At 38.5% G+C, this 16,673-nt stretch overlaps 1 protein-coding gene across 1 annotated transcript; it reads right to left on the reverse strand.

Annotated features, from left to right (window-relative positions):
• Window positions 1–11,740: 11,740 nt before the first annotated feature.
• On the reverse strand, window positions 11,741–16,291 carry LOC107639488 (sulfoquinovosyl transferase SQD2). The gene is made up of 11 exons (XM_016342996.3): window positions 15,639–16,291; window positions 14,663–14,729; window positions 14,436–14,506; window positions 14,031–14,148; window positions 13,849–13,922; window positions 13,650–13,705; window positions 13,486–13,569; window positions 13,275–13,362; window positions 13,111–13,188; window positions 12,926–12,982; window positions 11,741–12,498 (listed from the first exon to the last, which is right to left on the reverse strand). The coding sequence occupies exons 1-11, from the start codon at window positions 15,965–15,967 to the stop codon at window positions 12,003–12,005; spliced, it is 1,518 nt and encodes a 505-aa protein (XP_016198482.1). The 5' UTR covers window positions 15,968–16,291; the 3' UTR covers window positions 11,741–12,002.
• Between the last annotated feature and the right edge of the window lie 382 nt (window positions 16,292–16,673).

Below are 16,673 nucleotides of genomic sequence, written 5' to 3' on the forward strand. Positions count from 1 at the left end.
GATCAAAGGCGGAAGCCCTTAGAATTTGAGGCAGGAGATCATGTTTTCCTGAAAGTTACTCCAACTACAGGAGTAGGTAGGGCGATTAAGGCAAAGAAGTTGAATCCTCGATACATTAGTCCATTTCAGGTCCTGGAGAGGGTTGGACCGGTGGCGTATCGGATGGCTTTACCACCCCATCTTTCAAACCTGCACGACGTATTTCACGTGTCGCAGCTTCGAAAGTACACTCCTGATGCTAGCCATGTGTTAGAACCCGAATCGGTTCAGTTAAGAGAAGATTTGACGCTTCCAGTGGCTCCAGTCAGAATTGATGATACTAGTATCAAACGGTTGCGTGGAAAAGAGGTTTCATTAGTCAAAGTGGCTTGGAGTCGAGGCGGTGTTGAGGAACACACTTGGGAACTTGAGTCGGAGATGCGAACGGATTATCCGCACTTATTCTCAGGTAATTGAATTTGAATTTGAATTTTGTGGGCAAAATTCCCAATTAGGTGGGTAGAATGTAAGACCCGGTTAATTAACGGCTAATTAACCCATATATGAGAATTTATTCTAGAAAGCCAAAAATGATATTTTTATGGCTTAATATGATAGAGGAAATTGAGACGAGAATTTCGGTACCAATTTTATAGAATTCGGACAAAGATTGGACCGAACGGGCCAAACCGGGCCAACCGGACCCAAAGTGGGCCCTTGGCCCAACATAACTAAACCAAAACCCTAGTTTTCAGCACTCTCTCTCCTCACAACACACTCAAACACGCTGAAATTGAAGAGAGGGGAGGAAGAACACTCTCTCAAGTTCTTTCTCTCACTTGATCTTCAAACCACCATAACTTTTGATCTAGAGCTCCGATTGCCGCTCCGTTTGCGGCCACGCGTTCACCGCGGAGAGCTCTACAAAACCCATACAACTAATATTGAGGTAAGCCACGTGTTTCTGTTCGAAATTCCAGCCCTTATTTTCGAGTTTCATGGGTAAAATGTTGAGATTTTGGGTTCTTTGATGTTATAGGACCCAACTCTCTTGAAGGAGAAGGTTAATGTTGTCTCCTTGGACCTTGGGTGTGGTAAGATTCTCAACCCTAGTGTGATTTTGTTGTTCTATGATGTTTGGGTTTTGAGATGTTGTGTATGGGTATGATGATTGTGGCTTAGGTTGTGTATGTGTGGGTATTGGAGCTTGATTGGTGACTTTGAAAAGCTTGGAAAGGGTTTGGTGGTGAAAAATCTGTTCTTGGAGGTGTTGAGGCCTTGAGAGCTTGTGGATAAGTGGTTTGGAAGTGCTCCGGGGGAGCTTGGGAAAATCGGCTAAGGTATGGTTTCGGTTTCCCGTATCTAATATGTAATGTGGTAGGAAATACTTAGGCTAGAGGCCCTAAGATAGGCATTGAATTGTTGATGTTGTTGAATGATTGAGATATATGATGTGGTCATATATGTGATGATGATTATTAATGCCTTAGTGGTATGATGTATGAGAAATATGCATGTTGTGATATATATACTTGATGACTGGTTATGGTTGAATTGTGGGTTGAACCATGTTGATGGTGAGTATGATGTTGATTGTGTACAATAATAATTTATTGGAATTGGTGTTGTTGAGAATCGGCATGAGGAATAGTATATGATATGTCAATGTGTTTGAGTTTGAGCCACTTGGGTGAAGTGGGGTAAAATGATGAGATAGTGATTTTGGTAATTTGTGGTAATGTGTCAATGTGTGAGTTGAGGAGGCTTGATGTTGAATTTGATATATTTTGATTGATTTCAAAGAAACGGGATGAACTTGGCATGTTTTGATTGGTTTTGAAAAGAGTTGGAAATGGCTTGTTTTGAAATTGGCACTTTGTGGTTTTGTATGAAAATATGGTTTTTGGGCACACTTTGGCGGGACATAACTTGGACTACGGATCTCCGTTTTGTACCAAATCTGTTTAGAAATGAAATTGGATCCGGGATGTCCATGCCGTTCAAAGAACGAGTGAAAGACGATTTAAAATGAGGAAGTTATGTCCGTTGGAAGATTGGGGTTTAAATCTGTGAATTCTGCAGCTTTTAACTTAGAAAATTTTTAGCAGAATGACCCCTTGCGCGTGGGCGTACCTGGCGCGTACGCGCCGATCTTCCAGAAAGCGCCATCCACGCGTGCGCGTGATGTGCGCGGGCGCGCCGATTGTGCTGCACCCAATGCCCAGCCATTTTCCAGAGAGTTATGCCAGAACTGTGCCAGTGTTGTGCCTGGGGCACGAGAACACCCGCGCGTACGCGTGGTTGGCGCGTGCGCGTCGATTGGCAAATCTTTAATCCACGCGTTAGCGTGCATGACGCTTGCGCGTCGATGAGTTTTTGAGGCCATCCACGCGTGCGCGTGGAGTGCGCGTACGCGTGGCCCTGTTTTCATCCCAAAGTTGATTTTTGAGTTTTAAAAGCCAAATCTCATACTTCTAAGCCTCCGATCTCACCATTTATGTCTTAAATCATTATGACATGCCTAGCTATTAAAAAGGGGCTAGTGAATGAGGTAACTTGCGAGTGAAGCAAGGGAAAAATGAATGATCAATGAGGATCAAGATGATTATGTGAGATGCGGAGGATGGTGGTGGAAGTGCTTGTTAAGCCATGGGCCGAAAGGCTGTAATTGCTAATGAAACGGCTGGTTATGGATTTAACCATGAGCCGGAAAGGCTGTGTATAATATGAATATTGGCTGGTTCTGGACTGAACCGTGAGCCGGATGGCTGATATGGATGTTGATCCATGGATGAGAATTTATGCATGCTTATGCTGAATTATTGATAATTGAGATTTGCACTTCCACTATCAGAGGCACGAGATCCCTGGGAGGAAGCAGTGGCTAGCCACCACGTGCTCCAGGTGGAGGCTCGAGACTCTGTTGACCCTATGTCGTAAGTGTGGCCGGGCACTGTGAAAGACCCGGATGAGCTCGCCCCAGAAATATTCACCAGTGAGGGTGATGGATATGGATCATGATTATGATCAAGTTTATGATGAGTATAACTCGAGTTGGGGATGCACGACAGAGGGACAGTCCAATGGTTAGCTACCAGGACTTGTCGGGTTGGCTCTATAACCGACAGATGATATCATCAGCCACTAGGGACAGGCATTCATCATATGCATACTATGTGAATTGTTTGAGATTGCCTATTTGACTGCATATTACTTGCTAATTGTCTAAATGTCTTAACTGCTCCTATTTGTATATTCTTTGTCTGATATAACTGTGTTTGCTATAATATACTCCTGCTGGTGGTTGGGAGGTTTGAAGGAATTGGAAAGGGAAGTATTAGTTAGACTGAAGAATCTTTAGTCAGATACCATTATATGGTTTAGCTTGTTTATAAGCTTTGATATTATCTGGAGGAAGTTCTAGGATTGCCTTTGGCTTTCCTCTATTATTATGTATTATATATGTGGAAGCTGTTACCGTGCTGGGGACCTCTGGTTCTCACCCATGCGGATTTTGTGGTTTTCAGATGCAGGACGCGAGGCTTCTCGTTGAGACATGTTGGGGACTTCTGGATTAGCGAAGATTCTTGTTCTCGGGACTCTATCTTGATTTATATATCTTGTTTAGATACTTTTATCTCCATTAAATAATACAAACTGTACTCCTTCTAGAGGAGATTTTGGAGATTAGGTTTTCGGTATTTATGTCCCTTTGGGTTTTCCTTGGGGTTTTCCTTATTTTATTATATGTATATATTGCTATGCTCGAACCGGTTACCTTCGCAGCCGAATTTTGAGTCTTGATATTCCTGTTTTTGATACTCTTTATATATATGATCTTGCGTTAGCTTATCCTTTTCTCGTTACATTATCGATCGGAGTGTTGCGCGTTCGAGTTACGGTTTTTGTTTACCCCTTTTTCTACAAAGGCTCCTAGTTATAATCAATTATTCATACTACTATACGTACTAAATTTTTGTTTTAGAGGTCGTAATACCTTGCCATCTCTGTCTTATGACTTAAGCATAAGACTCTGTATGGTAGGGTGTTACACCAGCCTCCAAATGTGAAAAATGGCATAAGCTCCCTTTTTACAATAGTAAAAAGTGCTATTTATACTAAACTAGTTACTAGGGTTTACAGAAAATAAGTAACTAAGTGCAGATAGTGCAGAAATCCACTTCCGGGGCCCACTTGGTGTGTGCTTGGGCTGAGCATTGAGCTTTACACGTGCATAGGCCATTTCTAGAATTAAATGCCAGCTTGGATGCCAGTTTGGGCATTTAACTCCAGTTCTGATGCTAGTTCTGGCGTTTTACGCCAGAAAAGGGTCTCTGACTGGCATTTTAATGCCAGTTTGGGCCATCAAATCTCGAGAAAAGTATGAACTATTATATATTTATGGAAAGCCCAAGATGTCTAATTTCCAATGCAATTGAGAGCGCACCAATTGGGATTTTGTAGCTCCAAAAAATCCATTTCGAGTGCTGTAGGGTCAGAATCCAACAGCATCTGCAGTCCTTTCTCAGCCTCTAAATCAGACTTTTGCTCAGATCCCTCAATTTCAGCCAAAAAATATCTGAAATTACAGAAAAACACACAAACTCATAGTAAAATCCAGAAATGTGATTTTTGCATAAAAACTAATAAAAATATAATAAAAAGTAACTAAAACATACTAAAAACTATATAAAAACAATGCCAAAAAGGGTATAAAATATCCGCTCATCATACGTGTAGGTTACGCGTACGCGTAGGCTACGCATACGCATGCATGGCAACCCAGAGAGGGGACGCGTACGCGTGCGGTGCGCGTAGGCGTGAGTGGCCTTGCGTGAAAGGCACAATGTTCGCGCGATGCAGGCACAACTCTCGGGAAAATGGCTTCGAGGTGAAATTTTTGCATCCACGTGTACGCGTGGGTGACGCGTGTGCATGGATAGTCGAAAATGCTTGTTTCACACGTACGCGTGAAGCACGCGTGCGCGTGGGTTGATGCTCTGTTTTTCAAAATTTTTCATGTTTTTGCACCAAACCGAGCATTTCAAACCTCCAAACAGCTACCAAAACACCATAAAACCTTATTCAGCATACTAACTACCAAATAAACTCAACAAACTAATCAAAATATGAAATTAGACCTATTTTACTAATATTTACAAAAGATAAAATGAAAAGATTTTACCATGGTGGGGTGTCTCCCACCTAGCGCTTTTGTTTATTGTCCTTAAGTTGGACTTATGGGGAGCTCCTCTCAAGGTGGCTTGTGCTTGAATTCTTCTTGGAACTCCCACCAATGCTTGGTTCTCCATTGTGCCCCAAGATTTCGCATGAGTTACACCAAGTCTTGATGGAGTTCGTCACAAGCTTGGGACTCCCAAAGTTGATCCTCTTTTTGTAATCTGGGATCCCACGCTTTATTTTCACACCCGTCTTGAAGTTTATCATTATTGGTCCATCCAGGTGGCAAGCAAGATGAATTCTCAATGAAGTGCCCAACAATCCTCCTAGACCCATCTAGTTGAGTACTATTCCAACCTTTATATTTCATATTTGATGTATCAACCATAATGAGCCTTGATTTGCAACGCCAACCACGAAACATCTTTCTTTGCACTTTATCCCGCAAAGCATCCTAAGTTGACCATCCGTTTCAAGCAAGCCATACTCAAGTGGGACAATAAAGCTAATAGAGATGAATTTTACCCACTCAAGTGAAGGAGTAGATGACAACCTAGGTAAAGAGGCTTCCAAAGATCTTAACAAAGCGTATCCAACTCCCGTCCTTCTCTTTCTAAGGACTTTCACCTCTTCACAAGTTTTCTCAAATGTAATCCTTTCTTCAACAATTTTATCTAAGCCTTTTTCCTTACTCAAATCATAATTGGGAGGATGAGAAAAACTTACCTCCACAAGACTTTCAAATCCACCGGAAGCAGGTTCTTCATGCTCAAAGGATTCTTCGCCACTAAGACTTGATGCTTGACCTTCATCACCAAGGGAACTCAATTCTTGCTCTATCCCGTCCAATTCTTCATATGAAATATGCCTTGGAGGTTGTGCACATTCCTCCTTAGCATCAAATTCAATCTTCTTGGAGGGGTTTTCTTCAACTATATGTTCCCATGGAGGTTCCGCATCTCCTAAGTCTTCAACCCCTTCTTCCTTTACTTCAACAATCCTAGCTTCCTCCAATTGTTCCAACACAAAGCAACTTCCCTCATTTCCTCCCAGAATTTCCAATCTATTCTTCATGCTATGCTCTTCCTTGGATTCTTCACATGTAGCCATGGGAGTACTTTGGGTTCCCAAGCATTGGGATGCTAACCGGTTTACCACCTCGTCCAAGGCGGCTGTGAATTGTTGTACATCCCTTTTTATCTCCTCTTGTCCTTGAAGAAGAACGCCAAGGATGTCATCCATTGGAGGTTGGGGTGGATGAGAGGGCTCATTGTCTTGGGGAAAGGGTTCATAATAGGAAGATGGTTCTTCTTGGTCGGGTTGTGGTGGTTCAACACTTTTCACTTTTTTCACTTGTTGCACAACACACTCCATGGTTACTTGAAGTTGATCCAAGGTTTCCTTGAGACGATCCCTTGACTCTTGTTCCACTTGGATAACATGATTAGGATCATATGGCTCTTGGATCGATGGACATGAATACTCTTCCATGGAAGGTTGTGGTTGAAAGTAGCATTCATATTGTGAGTGGAAATTTTTATACATTAGAGGTGGTTCATCTTGGTAATAATATGGAGGGGGTGGCTCTTGAAAGTGGTGATGTTGGGATGGTGGTGGCCCTATATATGGTTTATATGGCTCATATGGTTGATAGAATGGTGGATATGGATTAGGGTCATATGAAGGTGGTTGGTGAAAAGGGCCTTGTGGGTATGGTTGAGGGTTATGTTGAGGATAAGGTTCATAGGCACATGGTGGTGGTTCCTGAAAGTCACAAGGAGATTCACCATAGCCGTTGGATTGATATGCATTATAGAATGGCTATTGTTCATAGTGCATTGGTGGAGGTTGTTGCCAATAGAATTGATCATATGCATATGGCTCCTCCCACCTTTGATTGTCCCATCCTTGATGCACATTCTCATTGAAGCTCCCATTTCCTACAACATAGTTAGAACCAAACTCATAGCCAAAGTGAGAATTCATGATAGCAAGAGAAAATAACAACAAAAACTAGTACAAATAAAGAAAACACATTCCTACAACTATCAAAAACTAACAAAGAAGCAAAAGGCAAACATATTCACAATATTCACATATATACAATAACTAATAACAAGGCACGCAATTGCAACTCCTCGGAAACAGCACCATTTTGATGAATGAATTTTTGACGATTTAGAATTTCACAAATGAAATCTCGTTGCTAGTATAGTTTCTAAACCAACAAAGAATCCTCTCATACAAAAATTTGGTTGTCACAAGTACAAACTCCTATAAAAATAACCGAAGTATTCAAACCTCAGGTCGTTCTCCCTAGAAATTGTAATGAAGTGTTCAAATTATTGGCTATGAAGCATCTTTTGGGGTTTTTGAGATAAGAAACAAGAAATGTAAATGGAAAAGGAAATAAACTAACAACTAACAAAGCTCTTGGCAAGGTATGAGAACTAGAAGTCCTATCCTCATTATCCTCCTCAATTGTGACAACAATTTTCCATTGCTCCCACTTAGTTAACCTCTAACTATGAAGGAAAGTCAAGTGGATGAATTAACTTGATTCCACAAGTCCTAGCCTAATCATGATGAAAGACTAGCTTTAGGGGTATTCAAGTTAATTAGAAACTTCCAATTATCAATCAACAAAGGAGTTTGATAACTCAAGAGTCACCAATTACTCTACCTAGGCCAAGAGGAACAAAATCTAACTCATAACTAAAAGAGGCATTTCAACAAACACATAGAAGGCAATAAAGGTAAACAACATGAATTGCAAGAATTAAAGAGAGATCTAACTACAAAGGCAATAGATCCATAATAGAAAATCAAAGCAACATGAAAAGACATGGAAATCATAAATTGCATTGAAAGAGAAATAGAGATCTACATAAGAATTCATAAAGCAAAAGGAAAATTGAAGCAAGGGAAGAAGTAGATCTAGATCTAAGAAATTAACCTAAACCTAATCCCAATTCTAGAGAGAAGAGAAAGCTTCTCTCTCTAGAAACTAACTTTCCCTCCAAAACTAAAACTAAACTAACTAGTTGACTAGATGGTTGATCCCTCTTCATTCCTTGGGTTAAATAGCATCAGAAATGAGTTGAAATTAGGCCTGGAAAGCCCAGAAATCGCCTCCAGCGGATTCACTTTAAGTGGGTCACGTGCGAGCACCGATGCGTACACGTACAGCACGCGTGCGCGTTGCTTGACAAATTGCTATCCACGCATACGCATCATGTGCGTGTACACGTCGCCATGCGACCTCATCGTTTCACGTGTGCGCATCTGCTGCGCGTGCACATGGAGTGAATTTCTTCCAATCTTGATTTTCCATGATTTCTCCACTTTTCATGCTTTCCTCTTCATTCCTTTGATCCATTCCTAGCCTTTTTAACCTGAAATCACTCAACAAACATCATCAAGGCATCTAGTGGAATCAACGGTGAATTAAATTTAACCAATTAAGGGCCTAAAAAGCATGTTTTCACACCTAAGCACAAATTAGGGGACAATCATGAAACTATGCTATTTCATTAAATAAATGTGGGTAAAAGGTCATAAAATCCCCTAAATTGAGCACAAGATAAATCCTATAGATCAATGGCAATCTTTTATCAACCTTTAGGCAACACTTTTTAAATGTTTTCTCAGCTTCAAAATGTTGTAGTGCATATAGATGAAACTACTAATCTTAATTAATTGATAATTCTTGATTTATAATGGATGTAGCTGCTTGATTCTTGATTCTTGTTTGTTGATTGTTAATAGATTCTGTTGTTTAAGTAAATTGTTGATGGATGTAGTTTTTTGTGCATTCTAGTTATAGATGAAACTCTGTCAAAATTTCTAAAAAAATATAAATATAATTGAAGTTTATAGATTACTTTGAATAAACTTTTAGTAAACTATTAATTTTAAGTTTTTCATTGATAGGTTCATACCAAATAACAATGCAAGTACACAGATGTGTACTAATGTCATCAAGCTGATGTACGACCATTCATGGCTGAACTACAAGAAGATCCCAACTGAGATCAGAGAGCGATGATTTCAGAAGTGAGTGGTAAGAACCTAACATATTCAAACCTTAGAGTTAGTTTATATCTTCTCTTTTGTTTAATTATATATTTAATTTTGATTAACTCATGCTAAATATTCTTTCTGCAGGAGAAATTTATATGGAACAAGACTTACGATCTCATGATCAGGAAGATCTTCGACCATCGGATGGCTAGGCGGCTTCAGTAGATGTTGGAGGACGTACGTGAGCACCGTGACCACCTCACCATTTAGCTCCTACAGGACATTCAAAAGGCACTATATGCCCATTGGGAGACTAATGAGGGGTTCAAGCATTGCCGTCTCACCAACAGAGCTAACAGGCATCGGCCAGGACATCGAAGTATACCAGTGGGTCAGCGACTTTCATGAAGACTAAGGTCAAACTGGTAAGTAACTTGTTTCATTTTGTTATTAAGCTCGTTTAGTCTTAATATAATGTCATTATTACTTAGCTTAACATGTGGTTTCAAAATGTGTAGTCTAAGTTGTTGGATCGTGAGGCGAAAGCAAAGACCTTCAAGTATACTCATACGTTGGAGAACAAGGAGAGATTTGCCGATCAACGGGCCGTTGATCATTACGTGAGTAAACATCATGTGATATACCATTTTTAGATTAAATGCAATCCTAATCAGAAAATGTGTTACACAGCAGTCATAGATCCTTACCAGGTTTAGCGCGAGGCCATATCTGAGCCGTATAAGAATCGTGTGTGCAGGCTGGGATCGTTCTTTGCCAACAACCTCTACACATCTACATTGAGACATTCATCCGCCTCTGTCACCAGTTGGCCTATCGATCCCGAGGATGGCGTGGATTTGAGGGAGCAGGTGCTGCTCCTCACTTGGAGTCTTCACCAATAAGCTTAACAGTTGCAGGAGTTTGAGGAGAGGTATCAGGTGATGCTCTCACGCATGGCAGACAAAGATGACCTCAGGCTGGAGTGGAGGTAGGAGCTGGAGCGGCTTCAGCGGATGGAGCAACACATGGCACCGTACGAAGATCAGATGCACACTGGTGGCAACGGCACTAATGGAGGGGCACAGACATCACCGCCTAGGCCGCCGCCTCAGCAGTAGGACCAACGGGACGATGACGACGACTTTCAATGACTAGGTTTTTTTTATACATTATTTGATTGTATCATACCTTTGTTATTTGACTTTTTATTTTAGTTGTACGCTTGATAATTTAACATATTTGACTTCTATTATTTAGAATTTGACTACTAATTGTGCAAAAAATAAATTTATATAAAAAAATTTAGAATTTGATCACTAATTTCATTAAAAAATATAAAAAAAAAAAGAAATTGAACTTACCGTCGGATTTTCTGGAGGAAAAATCCGACAGTAATAATGCTGGGACAAAATAGTTTCGCGCCAAAGTTACCATCGGAAAAAATCCGTTGTTAACTAACACCAATATTCATAGCTTAAAAAACCAATTCCGCTACAAGTTACCAGCGGATAGCAAAATCCGGCAGTAAACATTTACCGGCGAGGTTTATACCGTCAGATTGTATCCGACGGTAAATTATTACCGGCAGATTATGTTCATTTTTTTGCCGGTAAATCCGACGGTACTCAGTATTTTTCTTGTAATGTTCAGCCATGATTCTTATGTGGACATTAAACATCATGCGCGCATGCTCATCGTCATCCAACCAAAACACACGAAACCGAAATACTGTATTTTCCATCGGTGCTAATCTATACCCAATTCTCCCATTAGCATCCAAGCTCGTCAATACTAGGCTCTTTAGCTTAGACAAAGAACCTAATCGACGAGTGTGCATTAGGATAGGACTATCACACTCGAAAATAATCCCATCGTCACTATTTCTCATGTGACAATTAGGATATACACTCATAAAAATATATTCACCATTAGACATTTTTATGAAACCTATTGAAAGAACAAAGAAAAATGGGTAAGAAGTGATATATTTGTGACCATGGCTAATACTTGCAGATCCTTTTATAGCTGAGTTAAATTTGTCGTACTATATCTTGTTTACAGTATAAACGAAGTTATTGTGACTTTATCTGGTTTACACTGTAAACGAGATATGTTGAGGCCCTCCTCTGACACGTGTTGCATATACACCCGTTTTCTTTGTTTAAGAAACGTATCTTATCTTGTTTACAAAGTGTAAACGAGTACGTGTATTATTAAATTATTTACATTGTAAATAAGATATACAATGTTATATAAAATAGTAAATTACTTACAAATTATATATTTTAGTAAATAAAAGAATTAAAATATTTATTTTAAAAAATCCCTTGGAGCTGGCTTTTGGTTTCCCCGCGAGGAAACATAACTTTTTTTTGTTAACTTTTATGAATTGTTGTTCGTATGTGTTGGAATTAATTAATAGTGTAAGCTTTTGTAATTTAATGAAATTATTCAAAGTTGATTTACTTTATTATTTTGACGTTGAATGATTTTGTAGTATCAAGAAGTTTTACAACGTTTATAAAGAATTGGTTGTTACAAAAGATGATCCTAGACCTAGTCATGAACTTTATGCTAATTAATTTTAATGGCATACAAAATTTTGTTCGATGTAATATGGACATGAGGGCCCTAAGACCTATGATCTTAATCAACTTCATAATTGGACAACCTATGGTGCACGCCACCATATTTTATGTTCGCAAAATGAATGTGAACACAATCAACGAATCACGTATCTTATCACATACAAGCCTTGTATGAAACCATAATAGGAAGCTTGCAAGGAAACAGCCTAAAGCTTGGAAGAAGCATTTGCATCAACGATAGTTGATTGCTGGAGAGGGGAAGATGCGTTTTGTGGCCCATTGAATGGGTCTCAACAGTTGAGCTCTCTTCTTGCGCCAGAACCAAATGGCAGCGCTGTACTGCTCGTTGCGAATCTTTCGAGTAGCTGCCCTCCAATCATACTTCTCCATCTCTTGGCGTGCAGCTTTTCCCATGGTTTCCCTCAACTCTCTGTTAAGCAACAAGGGCTCCAATTTGCTCATGCAGTCTTCAAGATCTCCCGGAGTGTAGAGATAGCCAATTTTTCCCTCTTGATCTGTAGGGATTATGTCCGGAATTCCTCCGGCTCGTGCTCCCACCACAGGAATCCCCGAAGACATGGCCTCCAAAACAACAAGCCCAAGCGTCTCTGACTCCGAAGGCATAACGAAAACATCTCCACTAGCATATGCTTGGGAGAGTTCTTCGCCTCCCAACATTCCTGTGAATACTACAGGCATATCTTCAAACATTTTCTCCAGCTCCTCCCTGGTGATAAAGAACTCATGTTATTACTGCTACTTCTCAAAACATTTTATATGCAACTTTGCTTCATTTAAAATCGAGGTAAGTAATATAGAAAGACCAAATTACATTAACTTTGATTTTTGACCATTACACAAGGCACTTTTCTATCTAAATTGTTGGGGGATAAGCAGAGACTTCTACTATTGTGGGGGATAGGAAAAGGAAGGTTTGTTAAACTTTCTTTGTTTCTGAGTTGTGTTATGTGTGCATATATTGCAATGAGACCCTGTGCCAGTTCACACAGACTCTATTGTTCTTTGGAATGTGAATTCCACATGATTGGATCAATATCCCATCGAATGTAATATCAGTTAGGGATCTTTCAGTTTTAACACTCAGGATACACCTTTGAACAGAAATACAAAGTAGAGATATAGATTAAAGTCACCTGTAAGGCCCATCTCCAATAAAAGCAATTCGTGCTTCAGGAAGCTTATCCATGATCCTGTCGAAACATGTCATTTGTTTTTAGTGCTGTCCCAATTTATATTTTGCAAAATCAAGATCATCTGGAAAATATTAATTTGCAATTTTGTAAAACTCAAGTTAGGCATATTTACAAGATCAAGTTACCTTTTGAGAAAATCTAAACTCTTCTCAACTCCAAGCCGTCCAACATGAATTATCAAGGGTTTCTCCGGTTCACCATTGCTGTATGACAAATGCTAAATAATAAGATGAAATTCCATCGTGGTTAAAAACCGGTACATAATGTAAACATGATAAAATTGCCGAACCTCAGTCTTAATCGCATTTCATGCGAGCGGTATCGAGGATGGAAGCTGTCAGAATCAACACCCTTGTTCCAAAGTCGAATCTTGTTAGCTGGACATAAACATGAGAAACAAGTCAATCAAAACTTCGTCACATTGCCAATGGCATATCAATATATGGTTTTGTTCGGATGCTTTTATCGACAGAGCATGGACAAGAGCTTTTAATGTTAACCTGCTGTTACTCTAGCTGCTAGGAGATCCCTTGCAATGGCAACCGATGGAACTAGAGTGAGATCAGCTGCTCTATGTAGAAATTCTATATAAAACAGAAAACTTGATGTTACAATCAAATATTTGAGTCTGAAATGTGAAACGGAAGCAAGACAGTGTACATACTTATGACCAACCACATGGGTTTCACCAGCCAGCTAAATGTATATCTTGGAATGTAACTGAAAGCAACATAAAATCAGCCACTATAACAGAGAGCAGTTCTGACATGATAATATCATAACATAACAATGGTAAGCAGAAAAGCCATGCAATCTTAAATGGTAAATATATCCAGAAAATCTGAACCTGGAACCAAACTTACACTGGTACATGTGTATGATAGGACATGACAATAGGAACAGAGAGAAGTTTTGCAATGATAAGAGCACCGAAAACCTAAGATTAAGGCAATGTCCGAGTTACAAAGCAAGGAATATACATTTAAAGCTAAACTATCCTTTATAAACATTAACGAATGCAGAGATAAAGGAACTGCAAACCAACCATTATGCCAGGTGATGACGCATGTATTATGTCAGGCTTGAACCGGGCAACCGCTGAAATTATTCTTGGACTGAGAGCCAAGGAGAGAGGTACCTTCTGATACCACGGGCAGGGGAAACTGCATTTTGTTTATTTAATTTAATTGAGAACTGTTATTATAAGGCAATAGTTGTCGAAGCAAACTAGTAATCATAGCCAGTAAGAACATTTTCAACTTGGCAAATCCTAAATGAATAATATCACATTGTCAAACTGTATAAATGATGATAAATAACCGAGAGAATTACATCATATGGAAATTTGAAAATAAGTACATTCACAAATTTAGAAATTACAAGCAGGGCAACTGGATGAGAAAGAGAAAAACAAGTAAATAAAAGAGATTAAGAGATCAATGTTTACAACCTCCGGGATCCAATTAATTTAGCGCCATAAAATTCCTTGGGCACTCCTTCATGTGTTGTCACAACCAATACCTATATAGCCCAATGAAAAACAACTAGTTAGTTTACATTTTCGAATGAAAACTTCATGATGCAGACTCTATCATGCCCAAATTTTCTCTGAATCAGTGTGGATAAAGGGGAACACAAACATGCATACAAAGAAGCCAAGTAAGTAGGAAAATTTACCTCATCTCCCATTTCACGGAGATGCTTAATAAAATTCTGGAACCGATTTTTGTATCCAGAGACATATCTGTGACATAGACATAGCTTGTGAATACATATAAGAGATGTTTCTTACGAATGATTACCATAGAAAAGTGCCAAGTATTCAATTTCATTTTTTTTTTTTTTGCAAACAGAAACTAGAAAGTGTGGTAGATAAAAATTTGCCAATTGCATTTCGAAAATTTTATGCCACGTCAGACAATCATCAGTTGAACTATTTTATAATGAAATATTCCTGAGTCTGAGAAGCGGCATGGTATAACAGCTAAAATTATAACCTTTCGTTTTGCAAGACTACACAACAAATAAGAAGCTAATATAATATATATCTAGAACAAATTTAGATGAACTCATCTCTCAATGCATTTGATATATAAAGCTGCAATTTCAACAAAATGCCAATCAAAGCAGATATTTCTAAATGATAATATAAGCAAGCAAAGGTAAAGTAGAATCACTAATTAGAAAATATAAGTTCATATGAACCAGATGTTGAACTTGATCAGAAAATCCTGACTTTTGATACAAACCCACACTGCAACACAATCAAATCATCAAATGTTACTACTTAACTAATCAGGAGTTGGTTGGCAAGTTTGATTGATTTATAAGCAAAAAAAGAAAAAAAAAAAAAAAGAAAACAAAATTTCATTGTTTAAAAAGGTTTCTTCCTGGATTACTCTTACTTTACAAAACCATAAACTAATATTAATTATTAAAAAGATCCTGTGCTGACTAACTGTTATACTTTTATAACTTTTGACTAATGATAAACGCTATCCAATAATCACAAAGTCAACACTCGACACGGCAATTTCAATAGCTATAGCAATAATCCAAAACCCAATGTTTTGTAATTCTAGAACAGAACAAAGTAAAAAGGGTTTCAATTTCAAACGATGAAGCAATAACAGCAAAAAGGTGGGGGACTCACGCAAAAGGAGAAGGCTCAACAAAGAGAGCAATTCGACGAGGCCTTGAATGGTTCTCAGAAGGAGGACCCTCTTCTCCTTCCTCCTCACGCAATTCTTGATCTGATATGCTCATTTTTCCAGCTCCAAGAACCACACTTTTCCTACTCTTGAATGTCCTTGGACTCTGCAGAGAGCACAATCGCGCTCCCCTGCAGAAAAGAGTAATCGGTTTCGCTCCAATTGGCTGAAAGAGTTGCAATTTACCGGAATTTGAAGAAGAAGGTGGGGAGGGAGATGAACGAAAGTTCGGGGAGAGAGAGGGATTTATAGAGAGAGAAGTGGCGGCCATGGTTGTTGGAATTCAGAAAATTTGTTGTTGAAGATAGAATAGAATCAGATATGGTTCAGTGGTGGTGTAAGCGGGAAATAAGTCAAATAACTAATAAGGGGAAAGAGAGAAATAGAGAGAGAATCAATCCGGGGAAATTGGAAAAGGGATATGGTATTCTTAATGGTGGCGCCGTTTGGCGGTAGTGATTGGCGAAGGAGTGAAGTGTTATGGTAATTGAAAAGGAAGGTACCTCAGGGGGAACATGACAACATGTTACATATGCGGATGTGCCTCCGTGAAATTTCATTGGATGTTAGGAATTAGGATCACTTTTGTTTAGTCGATAAAGAAAAGAGTAATGTTAGGTAATAATTTATTTTTAGTCAAATTAATTAATTTTTTAAAATTATTTTTTTATTTTAAATTATAAATCTTATATTTTAAATAATATATTTTAAATTCAATCTTAATTAATATTGATTAATTAAAAATTAATATTTTTTTACTTTTAAAAATGTAAATAATTTACGAGATAAGTATTTTTTTTCTTAAATAAGAAGTGTGGTAAATTTTAACCTTTTATTTTATTATATTTTACATAAATATTTAAAAAGGTAATATACTAATTAAATTAATAATTAAATTTTTTTTAAACATGCTCGTGGACTTTTTATTTCTAACAACATGCTATTTAGCATTTGTCATTTCGTATTATTAAAATAAT

The sequence above is a fragment of the Arachis ipaensis genome, chromosome B4 (assembly GCF_059453495.1).
Source record: "Arachis ipaensis isolate K30076 ecotype BB chromosome B4, ASM5945349v1, whole genome shotgun sequence".
NCBI lineage: Eukaryota > Viridiplantae > Streptophyta > Magnoliopsida > Fabales > Fabaceae > Arachis > Arachis ipaensis.

Excerpts from the sequence above, each read along its gene's own strand:
- LOC107639488 (XM_016342996.3), bottom strand. The coding sequence starts at position 15,967 with ATGGCCGCCACTTCTCTCTCTATAAATCCCTCTCTCTCCCCGAACTTT. Across the intron at positions 14,507-14,662 it reads TCCGTGAAATGGGAGATGAG|GTATTGGTTGTGACAACACA; the intron begins GTAAATTTTCCT and ends TGGGCTATATAG. Across the intron at positions 13,189-13,274 it reads GAAATGCGATTAAGACTGAG|CAATGGTGAACCGGAGAAAC; the intron begins GTTCGGCAATTT and ends TTTGTCATACAG.